General features: G+C 41.6%; 1 protein-coding gene across 1 annotated transcript in view; it reads right to left on the reverse strand.

Moving 5' to 3' along the window:
- Positions 1-1812: 1812 nt before the first annotated feature.
- LOC148018127 (uncharacterized) overlaps positions 1813-19936 on the reverse strand; it is a 59001-nt gene continuing 40877 nt past the window's right edge. Inside the window, exons 4-9 of the mRNA XM_087661389.1 lie at positions 10410-10523; positions 10113-10249; positions 9828-9909; positions 8697-8782; positions 3483-3659; positions 1813-3200 (exon numbers count right to left, since the gene is read on the reverse strand). Of these exons, the coding sequence (XP_087517515.1) occupies positions 1934-3200; positions 3483-3659; positions 8697-8782; positions 9828-9909; positions 10113-10249; positions 10410-10523 (1863 nt within the window). The 3' untranslated portion in view covers positions 1813-1933. The remainder of the gene's footprint in view (positions 3201-3482; positions 3660-8696; positions 8783-9827; positions 9910-10112; positions 10250-10409; positions 10524-19936) is intronic.

The raw sequence follows: 19936 nt of genomic DNA on the forward strand, positions 1-19936 counted from the left end.
GAATAAATGAAATGATATGACTACTATGCAGTGAATGAATACTGAACCTCGAACTCCTGTATATCTAGGATCAGGGCAGAAATAATGAGCTAGAGAGTGTGTCGTACTCCAAACAAATTCCGAATCACAGCAAGGCAGCCTCCGGATGTCGAACACCAGCAAACGCAGCAGTGAGAAGCTAGATCTGATGCAGACAATAGTGAGGAGAGATAAAGACTAAAAATGCAAGCAAGACAGCATGCATGAGATAGAGAGACTGCAACGACTGCAGACAAGAAAGAAAAAACTGTCAGGGCAACAGCTGGAGCCTACAAATGCAGCAGTTTGTTGGCGTGGCAGGCTATACGACAGCAGTGCAGATGAACAACAGTCAGTCACCAAGCAGAAACAGTAGTAATCAGCGTGTGGAGGGCTGAAAACAGGCGCAAGACTGTAGGGAACAATGATGGACATCAACGACGGAGATGTCCTCCGTGACTAGGGTGTGGGCAACAAGCTGGTAACACCTAAAACCTGCAAAAACGAGATAGTAAAAGAGTGGAGGGCTGGCTGCCAATTTATAGAAAATTAGGATTCTAGATCCTCTCCCACTTAACTTTCTCGATCCACTCCCCGTTTTAGGGTTTTGGCTAAAATAAGCCTAAAATAAGCACGTTTTGGGGTTGTTTAAGTGGCTAAGTGCATTTCTTAGCACAACAGGGCATGGTGGCTGCAAAGGGGGACTCTTTGGCAATAACCTATCTCCTGGCCCCCTACCCTCTAATGGTGAGACTAAGATTAAGGGACCCACTACGGCCCACCATTCTGCAACCTCCCCCTCTGACATCATTGGACCCTCATGAAACCCTCATCATCCACTTATGCAACCCCCAACTATGTCACCTTAGCACCAACATGGGTACACTCTGCACTAGTTGTGTTGCCTTAGCACCAAAGCAGGTACGCTCCATGGCATGGTGCCCAAAGCCATGGTATCACAAGCACTAACAAGGATACCCTGTCACAATGATATGTTGTCTAAAGGCGTGCCTACCAACCTCCATCTCTAAAAACTTGGGTATTTTCTTGGTATCTTCCACTGCCAACCAAAATTTTAGGAGCCTTGCAGCCATCACTGCACCAAAAACGAAGGGGGGAGGACCCTGCCGAAGCAGGCACCCAAAATCCTCTACCAACTGTCAATATTCAACTGCCGGATAACGGGGGAGTCTTGTGTGGAGCTCGAAGTGCTTGACAGTGAAGCCATTGTACCATAGGACAATGTAGATGGTGCCTTTCGTGGAGGCTATGATGAGGGAGCTGCCTACAAGCTCCAAAACTACCTCCCCTGAGGTGAGTCGGCGGACCATAAAGATACCCTGATCCTTCAGTACCGCCTCTGCAATCTGCGCCATGCCAATGTGCAGGGTTGCAGGGAGAGTGCCCTAGGACCTTACCGAAAATCACGGTCACCTTCAGTTCCCTTTCCATAGTGCAATCAGTCACACAAATAAGTACTGTGAACACACTGCACCCACAAAAGTCTACCAAAACTGCCACAAACAGATACATGGCAAAACATAACATCAGTCTACAAAACAAACTAAAAGTCAGGAACACACTAAACTAACACAGATAAGTCGTGATGAAAAGAATTATGAAGAAGAAAATAAACCGTGCCCCCTAAACCAGATGTTATGATTATTTTGCCTGCAAAGGTTATCAATTTTTCTGTCAACCCCAAAAAACAAAAGCATCCTAGGATCAATTGCAAGAGCATAGTGCAGTTGGATTTCAAAGTGTGTGAGGCTGGGCAGACAATTTTAAAAACGCTTGCTGTTAACATCCTCATGAGGGTTTCATTATAAAAAATGGTCCAGCCTCTGAGGTATAGTCTATAAACTATGGAGGAATAAAAATGTCTTACAACACGTTAATAGCAAAAAGAAAATTGTCACTTAGCAGATGCCCCTACTTTTCCTGTCTTGGCTAAGTCAAACAGATCTCTAAACATTCCATCCTCTGCATTTGCTGCCTTCATGGGAGCAGCCCTTCGCTGGACGTGGGCAAACTCAGGCAGCTGCATGTATGTATTGGTCGACTGGACATGAGAGCTGTAACCCCCTGTTTGCAGAGACATATTTTGCATTTGAGCAGCCAAGCCAGCCTGCCCAGCAGGTAAGGTCTGAGGCTGTTGAAAATAGTGATGCTGGAGGGAAGAAGATTGTATGAAGGATGAAGCATTGCCATTTGCAAGAATATGTGGAACTTGTGTCATTGGAGGGGAGTATGTATGCATACTCCAAGGTGCCGATGGTAAATAATTATGTCCCTGTTGTTGGTTGAGACTGACATTGTCCTGGAACTGTGTTGCTTGTGAGCTGTACAAGTAAGCAGATGTGTTTGCTGTTTCTTGATTCTGGAACTGGGAAGACAGAGGTGTTTGCTGTGGAGGTTGCATGTAGGCCACATAACTCTGTGAAGGTGCAGGCTGAGTTAAGCCTGGATGCTGCATCTGGAAAACTGAGAAATGTTGTGAAGCCGCAACCTCAGACATGGCTGGAGGTTGTGTTTGAAAAGCCATGGAATGCTGTGTCTGCTGTGGTTGGGCAAAAGGGTCTGGCCCATAAATCAAAGCCTGTTGCTGTGGACTGATCGATTGTCCACTTGCCTGAGGAGGCTGTAAATGGGTATGAAGAAAAGTTTGTTGTGAGCCTTGTGCCCGCTGAGGTTGGGCATAAGGATCTCCCCCATAAATCAAAGCCTGTTGCTGTGGACTGATTGACTGCCCACTTGCCTGAGGAGGCTGCGAAGGGGTAGCTTGTTGTGAACCTAATAGAGATGCAGCATTTTGCTGGTCCAGCTCATTTGATGATGTTTGCTGGTATATATTTTGTGCACTTGCCTGGCCATATATCAAGGATTGCTGTTCTGGAGCAATTGATGGCCCATTCGGTTGGGCCCAGGGTACTACATAACTGGTTTGTATCTGCTCAGACAATTGGGCTAGAATTTGCATATGTGGGCTTTGACCAGACTTACCCTCCTGAGGTTGCACATTACCAGCAGCGATTGATGTGAAAGATTGTGAGGTATCCTGATAAGAGTCACCACTCAAGAGATCTCCAACAGGAGCCATAGTCATGGCCAATTCTAGTGGTTTTGATGGATTTTGCTTGGTAGAACTTGAAGGTTCGGAGTTTCTCTGGGACGTAGTACGCCTGCAAAGGGATAAAAGAAGGCTAGCAATCAGAGGTGGTGCTGCAAATTATTCTCTCATTAGCTAACAAGCACCTTTGCCAATTGCATGGAGTCAAAGGTGTAAAAATACTTTCATCAGCAATCAGCTAGCATGCAGAAGAGAAAATTCAAAATAAAGTTATGTCTGTGTCATCTCTGCCTCCAAAACTAGCATACTGCATTGCAATAGTACAAATTCAACCAGTAAATGCATGTCAGTCCTCCTCAACTTCTTTGATTCACGTCTGGCAGGAAAAAATTACCTCTGAGACAGCTGAGATGAATCATCATCCAGACCTTCAATAAGATTTTTACTTTGAGTTGACTGGGTTGAGATGTCCTGAGGCTGAGGAATGCCTGACGCAATTGCATCATGTTTGGCTAAAACCCTTTTCAGATCATCATTCAATGATAAACCTTGACGCAACAGCTCTTCATCCCTGTTGCAAAAAAATGTGATAAGTTCATGAAAACACGACATTCACAAACTATAATATAAGCTAAATGGTATCATGGTGGATTGATTATCTTTGCCTCCACAGTACTCACCTACACTAGTAATATAATCCACAAAAAACTAAAGACAAACAGGAATCTGTTTTCAAATAAGCATGGTTCTAGATCCAATAGGCAAAAGCATATACACTGTTATGGATTGATTGAGGCAAAATTGTCATGAGAATGAACTAGTGCACAGCCATATTCCTCTAAAACTTCTGATGCATCTCCATTGTCAATTTTATTCTTTTATTTTATGAATAATAAGTTTGAAATATGCAGATGAATAAAGTTTTTGGTTCAAGCACTAGATACCACAGTAAGAATCATAAAATTACTTATTTTCACACGTAAACTGATGAGAATGAGGAACTTTGATAACATCCTAGCAGCAATATCAACAAGCATATTAATTCTCAACTATTTTGGGCCAGCTGGATGCACAATTCACATTAAAATAAGAATTAAATTGAGCACTTATTTACTTTTCAGAAGCTATAAGTGTCACGAAAGACCAGGGCAGGAAAATGCATGCACAATTGCTTTTGCAAACTCTTAAAGTAGATAGCATAATAGGAATTATAGCAGTTGTGAGAGACCAAGGGTCATTCTAAAAGTGACAAGATCCTGATTGCCTTCACCATAAGGTCAAGACAAAGATTAGTACCTTCTTCTGGATTGGAATGTTTGCAAAAGATTAGAATGTTCTTCCAAAGCTAGGCAAATAGCAAAGGTGCCTTTCTGGAGAAAGGGAGGACTAGTAGAGCTACCTTGGCAGCCCTTCATAGGAAAGAAGAGGAGAGATGGCCTCCGTGTCAAAAGATGACGTACCAACGAGATAGTAGGGTTGGTGGGGAGGAAGACGGAGTGAACTCGGCAAACATGGAGAAGGGAAGAGGAGAGAAGAAACTCTGATGAATGGAATGATGAAGTTCTGAATCATGGAGTGAATGTGATACAAGGGAACAAGGGTGCCATAGCACAAGGAAGATGATGAAGACAGCCACGAACCACAAACCACAATGTCCTCCTAAAGGGGTGTGAGGGTAGTGGAGAGGCTGGAGAGAAGAGGTGACGGACTAAATGAATCAGCCGTAAGGAATGAATGAGAGAGTGGCCTATAAATAGGCACAATCAGTCTAGAATGGCGCCCCTTTTTGGGGCTGCAAACCCTAAACGCAAAAATGCAAACTGCAGGTGAAGGGTGAAGGGTTTCTCAACACCCCCTCTCAGGCCCAAAAAGGGTAACAAGAGAATAGTGAGGTGGAGATGCAATGCTACATGCTGAAGAATGCTCATGCAACAGGTGCCACTTGGACAGTGTCCCTCGTGGGGAAATGGGTCACTTGCCCAAGCGCCCTAGTATAAAGATGATGAAAACATGCAATGCATAGGAGGAATGTTGGGCTTTGTGTGGTGCCGAGAACCACAAGGATATGCCCATACTCGATCTCGGGAGGTAGCTCCATGCTGACCAAGTGACCAAGGCAAGAAGAGAAGAGGAGGAAGAAGACGTAGGGAATCCCGAAGATCCAAGATTTCCACCTGAAAGGTAACCTGCAGTAAAGAACAATAGACAGAGTGAACTGGAGAACCCCGAAACTCAACCTTGGGAGAGAAGCCACTAGCTCCGTGCATCCATGCTGGACGGGATACAAAAGCCTCGTCACCAAGTCGCGGCTGAACCTCCGAGGTCCCGATCTAGGTGGTACCTAAAGATCCTAGGTATCAGTAGAAGAGATGACTGGTCGAAGACAGCCACCCCAAGAAAGTAGAGGATGAGTAAAGAACTTCATGTGGAGTAGGTTCCCCCACTGAGGTGGAAGGTGAGGGGGCCCTGCTAAAGTCGAAGAAGAAGTAGATACCCCCTCTGAGGGCAAAGAAATAACATCCCTCTCAAAATCCCCCTCTGAAGTAGATAGGGAATCCAAAAACTCATGGATCATGGGCTCTGAAATGTCTGATGACGAAGGAGGTGCCGCCGGTCATGCCGAAGGTGGTATCTAGGATGCTGAAGAGCTGCCAGAGGTGGCCTCTCGAACCTAAGTAGTCGAGGGTGGGAAAGGGTGGGGCTCAGAATGAGCAAGAGGTCGAAGTCGGCAAGTATCAGTGGTGTGTCCAATGATGCCACAATAGGAGCACCCATTAGTCTGGTCATGTGTTGGTAAAGAAGCCATGGATACCAGTGTGCCTTGCTGAAGAAGAAAGAGGTCAGCCACCATGAACCATGAACCGCAATGTCCGCCTCAAGGGGTGTGAGAGCAGTGTAAAGCACGAACCGCAATGTCCGCCTCAAGGGGTGGGAGGGTAATGGAAGGGCTGGAAGTGAGCTGCCAGTGGGAGGAGAATGTGACCAGCAATAAGAGGTTGTAACCAGTAGAAAAACGCAGGTAAGGAGAGAGAAAGACTAAAAACGTAGGCAACAAGTGAGAGAAATACTAAAAACGCAGGTAGGACAGCTTGCAGGAGAGAGAAAGACTAAAAACGCAGGCAGCAGGACTGTGATGACGTGGCAGGCTGTACGGCAGGCAGGTCTGCACAAGAACAACAGTCGTCTGGCTGGAATCAGCTCCAAACTGCGTGAAGAGGGCTGAAAATCAGGTGCCAACTAATGGAGACAGCAATGAACAGCTTCGGCTGAGATATCCTCCGCGAATGGGGTGTGGGCAGCAAGTTGAAACACCTGAAATCTACAAAAACGAGATTTTGATACAACGGAAGAAGAAAAGAAGTGGATGCCGAATCCGCCACCGGTCTTTGCCTTCACTGGAGTGGAGGATCTTTGCCGCTCTTTGAGCAAGATCCAACTCTGATGCCATATCAAAAGATGACGTACCAGAGAGACAATAGGGTTGGCGGGGAGGAACACGGAGTGAACTCGAGAAACATGGAGAAGGGAAGAGAAGAGAGAAGAAACTCTGATGAATGGAATGATGAAGTTCTGAATCATGGAGTGAATGTGATACAAGGGAACAAGGGTGCCGTAGCACAAGGAAGATGATGAAGACAGCCACGAACCACGAACCGCAATGTCCTCCTGAAGGGGTGTGAGGGTAGTGGAGAGGCTGGAGAGAAGAGGAGACAAACTGAATGAATCAGCCGTAACGAATGAATGAGAGAGTGGCCTATAAATAGGCACAGTCAGTCTAGGATGGCGCCCCTTTTTGGGACTGCAAACCCTAAACGCAAAACACGCAGAAACGCAAAAATGCAAACTACAAGTGAAGGGTGAAGAGTTTCTCAACACTCCGTTGTCGCATGTAATACGCACGGAGTTCGCGGAAGTCGCTCGCCGCAGGGACGCTCTTCAAGATGAGAGCAAAGAATGATGAAGAGTACTCAACCTAAGATAAACACAGAATCCGAAAGACATCAAAATCCTTTCACAAGATGTTTCGATAAGTTCATTAGAGGCTCACATGATTGCATTATGTGCATTGGATTCTTCTAAGGTTTCTCATGCTTTGGCTTTGAGAACAAGGATTACAAGATCAAGGACTTAAGGAATACAAGACTGATGGGTGATCAAAAATTGAATGCTTCTTATGCTCATGGATCATTTATATCAGTCTTCAAGATAATTTGATCATCGATTGACAACTTCAGAATGGTTGGAACTGCACTAGAACCTTCACTTCCTATCAGCTTTAACTCCTGCTGAATTACGTGATGAGCCTAAGGCAGAATTCCAGACATACTGCCACCTCCATTACATTTTATTCGGCTCTAGAAGAGCCCCAAAAAAGACATTAAATTTCCTTCTTTTGAGTTTCAGTAGGAAAACAATCCAAGTTCCAACAAAACCCTATAAAAAAGGGGTCAAAGGGTACAGCTATTTTTCATCCCTTTGCAGCCAATCATTGTGCCTCAGCACCATCATCAAATCCATCACCTTGCAACCTATTTTTGGACTTGAGGATTGCGGAGCCAGTAGCTTCTTTCTATCCCACATGCCATTCTATGTGACTATGTAGACACAAGTGACAGTGATTCCTCCCCGTCCCCATTCCATTTTGTGTCACTTTTGACTGTCTGCTGCCCTGGAAACCTTTCCTGCTGCACGTTGCTGTCCTACCCCAAACCACTGCCAGCCTCAGTTGTATGCACCGACCGCTCCAGCCATCCTGTTGTTGCCACAGCATCAGGCACTATTGTCCAAACCTGCCTGCTTCAAAACACAGCCGGTATTACCTCCATGCCAGTGTGGGCAGAGGTCATTGGAGATGGTGAAGATGATGCAGTAGGTGTCCTTTGAATCTGATACTTGCTGATGACCTCATGCACAGATGGGCAGCACTCCAAAAATCCTCCATAAACTGGACATGTCCTCCAAAAGGGGTGTGGTCAGCACTAAGGATGAGAAGCTGATCAACGAGAGAGCTGATCTGAATGAAGAATAAGAGTGGGTGAATCAGGTATGAGAGTGAGATAAAGGTAGGAGGGATGGATCATGGCATGTCCTTATATAATAAATTTTTGCCCATTTGTCCTACTATGTAAAATAAAAGCCATCAGAAAAAAATCTTTTTGCGGCTGTTAATGAAAAGCAAAATTAGGCTGGTGCAATGTCATAGCACTGAAGACAGGGGTTCTTGCATGAATCCTGCATATAAAGTCTAATGGACCTCAAGCTCTCTTACACAATTTTTTGTGTTGGGAATCAATGTCATGATTAAGTTACTTTACAAGTGATGGTATTGAATCCATGGTTCCACAACAACATCATAGCACTGATATATCCAAATATGAATGCTACATGGCATTATGTCTTGCTTGCACTACTGGATTCATAGTTCTCTGTGATGTATCACGAATTTCCTTCGCTGATGAAAGCAATGTATTACTGCTCTAATCAGTTAATTCATTCTGCAATACTGAAAGCAATCTAACATATAACACAGCTATCATTGTCTATGACAACCCACAAGAACTTAGAGCCTACTATACATACTCGCATTGAAGCAGAAATTTTTACTTACAATGTGGAATTCACAAGCTGCATCACACGTGTCTCTGCCACACGGCATTGCTCTACAAGCTCCACAATCACTTCATCATGAAGAGCCTACATTAGAATGTTAAAGAACCAATCTGTCAATCAGTGATGTACAAGCAAGGAGTATACATTATGGTTTCCACCAGCATCATGTCAGAATCATAAATAGATGGCAATCAAGAAGGCATCTTTATGAAAGTATGTGTCATCACACAATTGAGAAATTCCACAAAACTTGTAAAATCCACAATGGCGCCAGAATATCATGTACAGACTAAAGCCTTCACAACTCTTACACAAGATCAGTTCTCATTCTGCTGGTGAAAAAGGGGCTTGTCAAAAGGAAGATTGACACATTGTCATCTGATTCACAAAATAAGAAGCACATGGTGCTAGCTTCTGACAACTTTAGGATGAGAGGATTAGAAAAGCCTTCTTAATTGAATAGGATCATTCTGATCAGCTCACAAAATTACCAGCCATTGGCTGACAAGCAACATCTACTAATACCATTGGCATTCCTGTTTGAAATAATGCCAAAGCGCATACTCACACTTCACAACAAGGATGACAATCCCCAAACCAACAGCATCACTGACTTAGCTATAATAAAGCCTCATAATGCTGTTAGAGACTCGAACACCTGGAAATTTATTTCACCAGTACCAAAATTATTTCAACGTAACTAAAATTTTCTTTTATGGTAAAACTTGTCTGCACTACTTTGACAGCATACTAGATAAACTCATGCTACATGGGCCAAATAACTGGCTAATTCATATATATGAAAGCATAGGACCATGGAGATATCTTGTTCATGCTATTTGACCCTTCCAACCCTTCACTGCATTACAAGCGTTAAGTTAACACTGTTGGAAGTCTCTGCTTAGAAATTTTGAGCATCCACTTCTCACCTGCCTCTCAAGCCTTGGCCAGAATGAGCATGTGTAGCTCTGAATGTAAGCAAAATAGCAAGACGAGTATTGCCTGCCTCTCAAGCCTGGCCCCTTTCTAATCGATAGAAGAAGTTTTTGCAACTAATTAATCACTAGAACTGACTATAGAATGGGCATATGTACTTCTGAGCCTAAAAAATATCAGAACCAGAAATCACCTGTTTGTTGCGGGGGTCCAATGCATTCAACATATCCACTAAAACCTCCAGCCCACTTCGAATGTTCTGTATATCTGTCAACCTTTCCTCATTCACATCAAGGAAAAACTCTGGTAAGAAATCTCTCAAACTTATATAGCTATAAAACATGTGAAATAGAAAGATGAAGCATAAAGAAGAGAAGCTAGGCGCATAGAAGAGTTTTGCATGCTTTTTGCAGTTCCACTGAATACGTTACTAAGATAATAACAAATCAAGTTTCCTGTATCTTAAGGTTATCTGTACCTCAAGCCGGGCTCTGAAGACTTAGATGCATCCACTCTTGATTCTGAATCTTCATTGAAATGTGGAGCAGAAGGGTCATTTGAAACAGATTGTGTATGTAGTGTATCAGTCCGCCGTGGAAACATGAATCCTGCACGCTGTGAAAGCTATGGCTTCAGTACATAACAGTTTTCATGTAAGAATCCAAAACTGGTTAATGTGAGGACCATCATACAATATCAGAACAATATTGATTAGCATGATGTTTAAACATAATGCTACAATTTTGGTAGGAAAAACAGTCAAATGTCCACCAACCCGCAGCTCATCATAAGCCAGCATGTACTGCGTCTGTTGCCCTCTTGCTCCACCAAAAGCTTCTTGCCACGAGTCAACAAGCATTAAAATCTTGTCTCGCACTTGTGTATCTTTCTGAAAAGAGAAATAGTAAATAGAGGAAAATCACTACATAATGCACATGTGCCAGACTGTGTTTCCAAAATTGTCTTTACAAGACTGATAAGTACTGTTACAGAAAGATACAGTTAATGCTAGTGTCATACATAACAGTGGACTCATGACTTCAGGTGAATTCTAAGCAAGATAGGAATATTTACCCAGAGGTTACTTCTTCTATCAGAAGCCTTACTAAACTGGAATCCAAGGGGAAAGCTCTCATGCAGTCAACCATTATTATTTATGCTATCTCCACACAGATCACATTTGTTGACGTGGACCATTTGGAACACAGGAATCAACATACAATGACACCATGCCATATGGAAAACCTCATTTTAAAGACATGCACATACCATTTACCCATTTAAAGTACACTTACAAGTTTGAGCCTTTGTTTATTAACAGAACAGATCACTCACTCAACAATAGTGAAGCAACATATAAGAAGCTTGAGAAGCCCACAGAATTACTAGGTTGATGTAAAAAGGCTTGCAAGGCAGACATTTACAGTAAATTAGACTTCACTGCATGAATCTGTAGGAGATTGATTTCAGCTCAGCTAACCTGAAAAACCTAGAGCCGACTTTGCTTGTAGTACACTATGCAGGTGTTTAGTGCTGCTATTATTCAGCAGTTGAGCCTTATCAAACAGCAACTCCAATATATTATGATGTCATTGGATGTATAAGCCCTACACGACACTTAACATGTAACTAAGATGTGTCTTAACACGTCCTTGTCAGTTCATTCTTGAAGAAATGACTTGCATTAACTGAGAGGGTGACTTAGCCACATGCAATGCCTAAGTTAATGGGTATGGTATCATCACCTGTCAAGCATGCCCACCAAACCATACAACTAGTCTGGTACAAGCTGTCTGCCTTTGCTGATGACTTCCAAAAGAGGCTTACTCCAACACTCTATCTCACTAGGCTAAATAATGAGATCCAGGTTTTTAAATTAGAATAATCAACAAGTTGTGCAAATGGTTAAACAATTGTCAAAAAGTAAGTTCCAAATCTTAAGCTGAAGTCCCCAGTCAATCATATAATCTTCACGTCTGTTCTCACATTAGGTACTTTTTTTGCACAAAAGAGGGGAGGCTATTTATATTTCTCGGAAAAAAGTATGACAATACATGGACTCAACAGCAGAGCTGGAGCATCGAGTGAGAAAGCTCAGAGTGCTGGAACCTTTCAAGGTGGTCCGGGAGGAAGACGAATGTAAGCGCGGGGAAGAATGTGAGAATGACAATACTTTGAACTTAACCAACTCGATCAATTGTCACCATGAAAATTAGGAAGGAGAGAGAGAGAGAGAGAGAGAGAAGTCGACACCACGCTGAGGGGGAAATCAGTCCCTGCCCCTTTACAAGAATTTATTGAAACAAAACCACAAGCACCAAGTGCCAAAATTTAGCTTTTGGAGAGCTTCATTATATAGGTTCACCGATCCATGGTTTCTTTCTTCAATCATGAGCATCTGGTTTCACTTTCTGAAACCACTCATTATATGGGCTTCTAGTCAATATGACTATCTGAGCCTAAAAAGTCTTAGTCGCCTGAGCTTTCTAATCAATATGACTTTAAATCTTCTCTTGGACATCTCATCAATGACGACCCAAGTATAATTATAGTGTTCTAGCTATTAGCGACCCTTAAGTAGAAATGAACATTTAATCATATCTTGAAACACTTAAATAATACAAATCGTCTTTCAAAGTATATGAGCATAAAATTAGTTTGGAATCATTGAGCCAATATGTTTTGATAATAATTTATATACAAAAGGTTTGTTATATCCTTTCCTCTTGAAATCAGTCTTGTCCTCAAGACGTTGCTTGAAGTATTTCTAATCCTGCAACTTCTTCATAAGTTACAAGTATTTTTGGATAGTCTTTCAAATACTCTTCTAGCATCCATTTAGAATCTAAATGAGAGTAATTTTTTAATTTCGAAAGAAATTTTCCAAAAATGTTTCTTTCTCATTTTCTCATCATATGAAAGACTATTTGCTCTGATTAAAGTATCTCCTCTTGTTCATCTACTTCAAATGGATCCTCTATTATGTGTTTCAATGGTATAGGCCCTTCATAAGGCTTCAAAAGATCGATATGAAAAGCATTGCAAATTCTCCAATGCTTTGGAAGTTATAACCTATAACAAGCATCATTAATTTTTTTAGTAACTTAAAATTGCACATAATTTCTTGCTGCAAACTTAGTGACTTGGGATGAAAGCTTGTTAAAGCTTATTAGACGAGCTTTGTCAAATTTTAGCCATATCCTCTCCTTCTTATCAAATCTATTGCCTTCAATGCTTATCTGCCGCTTTCTTTTGTTTTTTTTTAGATCTTTGGATAGCTCGTCATGAAATATCACCTCCTTTCTTTTAAGAATAGATAATAAGAGTGGTTTTCTATATATGATCTCAAATGGTACTTTACCTATAAAAGTATGAACTAAATTGTTATAAGTATATTCTACCAAAGGTAAATACTTTTTCCATTGTTAATTGGCTTCATGGCAATAGCACTTCAACATATCTAATATTGTAAGATTGGCTATCTCACTTTGATCATATGTTTAAGGATGATAAGAATAAGAAAATGTAAGCTTTGTATCCAAATTTTCACTAAAAGAGACTAGTGGTGCATAGATCTCTATCACCCACGATGAATTGTGTTAACCCATGATACTTAAAGATTTGTTGAATAAATATTCTAGCCATATGTTGAGACTTGATAGTCTTCTTGATTGAAATGAAATAAGCATGTTTACTAAACCTATCAATAATAGTCCATATGTCATCATTGTCGTTTACTAATTTTGGCAAGCTAAAAAGAAAATCTATAGCAATGCTATCCCAAGGTTGGCTTGCAATCAGTAATCGTTGCAAAAGCCCTACAAGCTTTTGGCGATCAAACTTCATCTTTTGACACACAAGACATTCTTTGATAAATTGCTCAATATCTCATCGAAGACTTGACCAAAAGAAATACATTTCAAGTGCCTTGGTTATGGCCAAAATACCACGATAAGCCATATAAGAAGCTGCATAACATTCTTCCATTACTTTAGGCTTGAAATCTTTAGTAACACATAACTTATTCTCCATTAAATATGCCTTTCAAAAATCTTTGGTTGGATGAGAAAATGTCTGAAACTGTCATGGTCTATCTTTATGAGAAATTCTCCACCTAAAATATAGTGTATCCAATCTTTTAAAACTTGAATGATAGCCATTAACTCCTTTTTATAGGTAGTAGTATTCTTTTTTGCATTTTACAACGTTTTGCTTGTATAAGCAACTGCATGTCCTTCCTAGTTTAAGACTACATCAATACAGTCTCCTAAAGCATCACATTCTACAAAGAAAAGTTTCAACAAATTAAGTAAATTCAAAATAGGTCCTTTGTTGATATAGAACTTCAGAGTTTCAAAAGCTTACTTCTCTAGTTTGATCCATCAAAATACCACTGCTTTCTTGGTTAAATCATGCAATGGTCCACAGCAACCACTACAAACCATTTAATGAATCTCTTGTAATAAGAACATAATCCCAAGAAACTTTGAACTTCATGAACACTAGTCAATTCTACCATTCTACAATAGCTTTACTATTTCTCAATCCACATAAATCCCATCTTTGGATACAATATGGCCCAAGTAGTGAATCTCTTTTAGAAAAAATTCACTCTTTTTGCTATTCACATAAAGTTTGTGTTCTTGGAGTTCTTGAAACACTATTTTCAAGTGTTGCTTATATTCTTCTTTATCTTTTGAATGAACCAAAATAACATCAAAGAAAGTACTTGTAAACTTCCAATGAGCTCTAAAGATTATTTCCATCATTCTATTAAAGGTTGCAAGAGCATTGGTGAGACCAATAGTAGCACAAGATACTCATACAAACCAAAAGTTGTCCTAAGAGTTGTTTTATGAGTATCTTGAGAAGCAGTCATTATCTGATGATAGCCACTCTTCAAGTCTATCCGACTAAATACTTTGGATCCATCTAATCTATCCAATATATCATCAATTCTTGAAATTGAACATCTATTCCGAACTGTAATTTTGTTGAGGGCCTTGTAGTCCCCATGCATATGCCAAGATCCATCTTTCTTCTACACTAAGAGGACTAGAGAGCAAAAAGATCAGGAATTGAGTCTTATCAAACCCTTCTCCAAGAGCTCATTGCTTCATAATCTCCTCTTGTTGTATTGGACTCACACGATAGGGTGGCCTATTTGGAGATGAGCTCCCAAGAATGAGATCAATGTGATAATCTTCTAGTCTCTCAGGTGATAACTCGTCAGGTAAAGTGCTTGCAAAACAATCTTTATACTCTTTTAAGAAACCCATTTGGTCCTCATTTATATCTGAGATGGAATCTTCAATTCTAAACTCTTTGTTAGAATCTTTGACAAGAATCAAGAATGAGGCAATAGACTTTTTCATTGCGTTACAAATTTGTACATGGGATAAGATGTGAATAGAGTTTCCTTCCACTCCCAAGATACATTTTTACCTTTGAAAGGGAATCTGAACTTATTTTAATTTCAATCAATGGCCGGATCTATTCTTCTATACCAAGGTATTCCTAATACAATATCACCATGACCAAGATCTCCCATGACAAAACTCTCATGATCTACATTACATAACCTCCTACCTCAATTCGTAGTTTTCCAAGAGAATGGGACTAACTTCAAACTCCATTCCTTGAAAACCAGCACCTGACAGTTCTGATGTTCCAAACCTCTCCTTTGGTAGATGTAGAGCTTCAACAATCGGAGGATAAATACAATTATATGTATGTTAAAGTCATTCCCTAGACTGACAGGCAGTGCCACACAAGCAAGTGTCATGTGGTAGCAGTCGAGCTGCATTAAATGCAACCGACCTGATTAGTTTTTGCATTATTTTCGGCCGATAAATAGGCTATGTTTTCAGCAATCTTGGCAATTGTGTCTCACAGATTTCAGCCTTGTAGACTGCGGAGATTGCTCTCCGGGCTGACGGAGATCGAGGTCCTCAAGGTGGAGACATACGCAGATATTCTCTCTGTACCCGTGTATAATTCTACATCCTTATACAGCATTCGTCGCTGCAGATTTTCTATGTTTCATTGTCTCTTTCTCTCTCTCTATTCACTCTTTGTCACGGTCATTCCTTCTACATTGCTTCACTCTGACATGGTATCAAAGCATTGAAGGAACCTAGAGTGGACACATCTGAAGAGGAGTTTTCAGCGCGACACAAGGCTGCGTTTTCAGCATTCAAGTGCGAGCAGGTGGGTTGCGCGTCAGAACAAGGATGAGGCAAGTGTGGATGTGCGAGAAAAGAGAAGATTTGCTGAACCTACTACTGTTTTTGCTGTTAGAGAAGAAACAAGGTTGTGTTTTGGGCCTTCAAGTGCAGATTTTACCTTTTCATCGCCTCCAGCAAGTAAAGAAGGAGCAGAATGAGCGAACCACAGCCCTAGCAAGCTATATTTTCACAATCAGAGAGAACTTCTCTTTGTGTTTTTGGTACAGGCATTGTAGGTAAATATGTCTTTTGAGGCCAAGACAAAGTTTCAGGCGATCATGGACCGGAAGATGCCTGTACCGGCTCTTCCTTTAGATCAAAAGCTCAATGGTGAGAACTACCGCATTTGGCAGGTTATGATGCTTGCCATATTGGAGTCCTATGATTTGTCCGAGCTTGTTACAAAGGCTATCAATCGTCCTTCTTCGCGAGACAAGTCCAAACTCTCTTCCAGTGAGAAGGCGGAGTTGGCAAAGGCTCAGGCACATTGGGATAAACTCAATGCTCGCATTCACTCATTTTTATTTCTCTCATGTACTACAGCTGTTATCTCTCATATAGAGCATTTGAGAGTGGCTAGGGAGATATTGCTGGAGTTGGATCACATGTATAATCGGATGACCGTCATGAAGCGAGTTTCTTTGGAAGTGCAAATGAGGACCATGAGTGTCAATAAGTCATCATTCATGCGGAAGCATATCAACAAGCTAAGGCAACTTCAGATGCAAGTTCAAAACACAGGGAAGGTGATCACTTCTAAAGGCATGGCAATAACTCTCCTTTCACATTTACCGCCTCGCTTTAGTGGTTTTTATTTCACCTTGATTGCTTCAGGGCAATCTGAGACTCTTTGGTGGGAAGAGTTGGTTCCTATGGTCTTGGACCAAGAGGAGCAACTGAAAGGAACCAATGCTTCGAATTCTGAGGCTTTGGTTGGTCAATCCTCTCTAAAGAAGAGGAAGGACCAAAAGAAGAAGAAAAAATACAAATCTGAGAATAACAAAGACAAGGAGTTTACTTGTCACATTTGTGGCAAAACAAGTCATTGGAAGAAGGATTGCCCTGAAAAGGAGAAGAAGGAGAAGGAGAAGAAGGAGAAATCTTCAAAGGATTCTAGAGCGGTGGCTACTCCCTCATCAGCTGCTTTCCTCCATTTGGAGGTAGTTGAGGATTCGACCTTGCCAGTTAATGCTACGTTGACGGCCCCATTTATTCAAGAGTGGATTGTTGATAGTGATGCCTCTAGGCACATGACTCCTTCCACAGGTATTACTCATTTGCGGCCTTCTCATGGACAGATTCTCATTGGAGATAGTTCGTGTATTCCTATTCAAGGTCGCGGCAATATGCATCTTATTCCAGATGGGCGTGGTGGCGCCCATGCATCTGAGATACTTCATGTGCCGACTTTGGAGTATCAACTTCTCTCGGTGCACAAGATTTGTGCCCTCGGCCTCTTGGTCGAATTTAATGTGGATTCTTTTCGAATTCGTAATCGAGGATCGAGAGCGGTTCTTTCTTCAAGTTATGAGGAGAATGAAGCCTACAAGTTGCGGTCTTCTTCTGTCTTGACTTCGCTTCTTCTTACCTCTCAAACTTAGTCCGAGCTTTGGCATGCTCGGTTTGGCCACCTCAATTATGATTACCTTCGAAAGACGTCTAAGGACCAATTTATTCGAGGTTTGCCGAATATTGTGGTGAGTCAGCAACCTTGTGTATCCTGCATCCATGGGAAGCAGACTCATGATGTTGTTCCCAGCAAGGCTTCGAGGTAGTCTTCAGCACCCTTGGAGCTTGTTTCTACCGATCTTTGTGGACCGATGAGGACGAAATCCCTTTGAGGGAGCTTGTATTTCATGCTCATTGTAGATGATTACAACAGGATGACATGAGCCTATATCTTGAAGCTGAAGTCAGAGGCTTTCTCCAACTTCAAGGATTGGTTGCTCTTTAAGGAGAACCAATCGGGGCAGAAGCTAAAGACCTTACGATTGGATTAGGGCGGAGAATTTGTTTCTAATGAGTTTGCTTGATTTTGTGCAAGTAGTGGTATTCACCAAGAGTTTGCCAATATAAATAGTCCTCAAGAGAATGGCATCTTGGAGCGGAAGAATCGTAGTGTAATCGAGATGGTCCATACCATGATGGAGCATCGTCAGTCACCTCAATATGGGCTGAGATTGTGGCTACTACGGTTCACATCCTTAATCATTCCCCTACTTCCGCCATAGTTGGTATGACTCCTTATGAGGCGTACTTTGGGTCCAAGCCAAATGTTTCTTATTTCAGGGTTTCATCAGTTGATTGAATCATTGATTTGGCTCCTCAACACACGAGTTGATCTATGTTTTGTTGTAGGTCTCTTGGTTGGGTTCATAAGTGCACCTCAGAGGTGCATTGGCAAGCTGCTCAGAGGATCCTACAGTTTCTGAGGGGAACCTCCAACCTAGGAATTTCCTATCCAGTAGATACAGGTGCTACTGATCTTGTTCTTACATGTTGGAGTTTCGGATTGGGCTGGCGATGTGGACCATAGGCGATCTACTACAGGTTATTGTTTTACCTTGGGTGCTAGTGCTATCTCTTGAAGTAGCAGGAAGCAACTCTTCGACTGAGGTAGAGTATCGGGCCGCATCATCTACCACATGTGAGACTGTGTGGCTTCGGTGCTTGTTGGAGGAGCTTGGCTGCCCCCAGACTCGTCCTACTATTTTGCGGTGCAACAATGAGAGTTGCATTGCCTTGGCACGGAATCCCGTATTCAATGCCCGAACGAAGCACATAGAGATCCAGTACCACTTCATCAAGGAGAAGCTTTTGGATGAGACCATCGATGTGAAATACTATGTGACCGAAGACAATCTTGCAGATTTGTTTACGAAGGCACTTCCCCAGACTTTACTTCACCGACATTTCAGATCCCTCTGTCTACTGCCTTGTCCAGGATCTGAGAGGGGGTGTTAGAGTCATTCCCTAGACTGGCAAGCAGTGCCACATAGCAACAGTCGGACTGCATCAGTCGACTACATAGCTGACTTGATTATTCTTAGGCATTATTTCTCCACAAGAGAAACATCGAGCTTCTCTTGTATATTCTGCTAACTGCTGATATATTAGCTTCTATTTGGATGGCAAAGGTGGTCTACCTCCATCCTTATGCTTTAGTCCTTGTTTATTTGACTTCTTTTGGTCAAACATCTTGATCTTCTTTCTTTGCAATTCTTCTCTTGAGGATTTACCAAGCATCCATGGCATATGCAGTCCTTTAGCTTCTAAGGCCACACCTTGGGCAGCTTCCAAAGTATCAAGTTTTGTCATCTTGACAACTTGCCGTACCATCAGATATAATCCATGGATATACTTTCTCATCTCCATATTGGAAGAAAATTGATTAAGAGATGTAAATTTAAGAGAGACAGTTGAAAACCTATTGATATATGTTTCAACATTGTCTCCATGGCTTTGCTTCAGCTCATCCCATTCTTGTTGCACATCGGCTTCAAAGGATGAAGGCAGAAACTTATTGTTGAACATCTCCTTAAACTCTTCACAAGACTTGGTTTCTTTCCCTTGTAAACAACTTTGAGCCATCAATTTAAAGCAACATTCTTTATATGCATTTTAACCATAGTTGTCAGGTACGAAAAGTACGGTACGATACAGTACGATAAAATACAGTACTAAATGGTACCTTAAGATTTTATAAGGTACGGTACGATATTAGTACGAAAAAAAAAAAAAACTTCTTCATTATTTTGAACTAGAGATGATAGAACAGATATTTAATAGCAATGCTATTAGAGTATATAAGATGAATACTTGAGGATAACATGTCAAAACCTCTATAGCATATGCCGCATGCGCAACATGCGCTACAACTTACAAGTACATACATAGGAGTAGATACATCATACATGAATGATCATACAAATAAGAGGCATGTATGCTTAAGGGAGAGAAGGTTGAGAGAGAGAGAGAGAGAGAGAGAGAGAGAGAGAGAGAGAGAGAGAGAGAGATGAAATCACATGAGATGCTTTATTAACATCTACAAGAGGCCAAAATGACATGTGAGACC

This window comes from Lygodium microphyllum, chromosome 21 (genome assembly GCF_053477565.2).
Source record: "Lygodium microphyllum isolate KBCC chromosome 21, Lygodium_microphyllum_v1.1.10, whole genome shotgun sequence".
Lineage (NCBI taxonomy): Eukaryota > Viridiplantae > Streptophyta > Polypodiopsida > Schizaeales > Lygodiaceae > Lygodium > Lygodium microphyllum.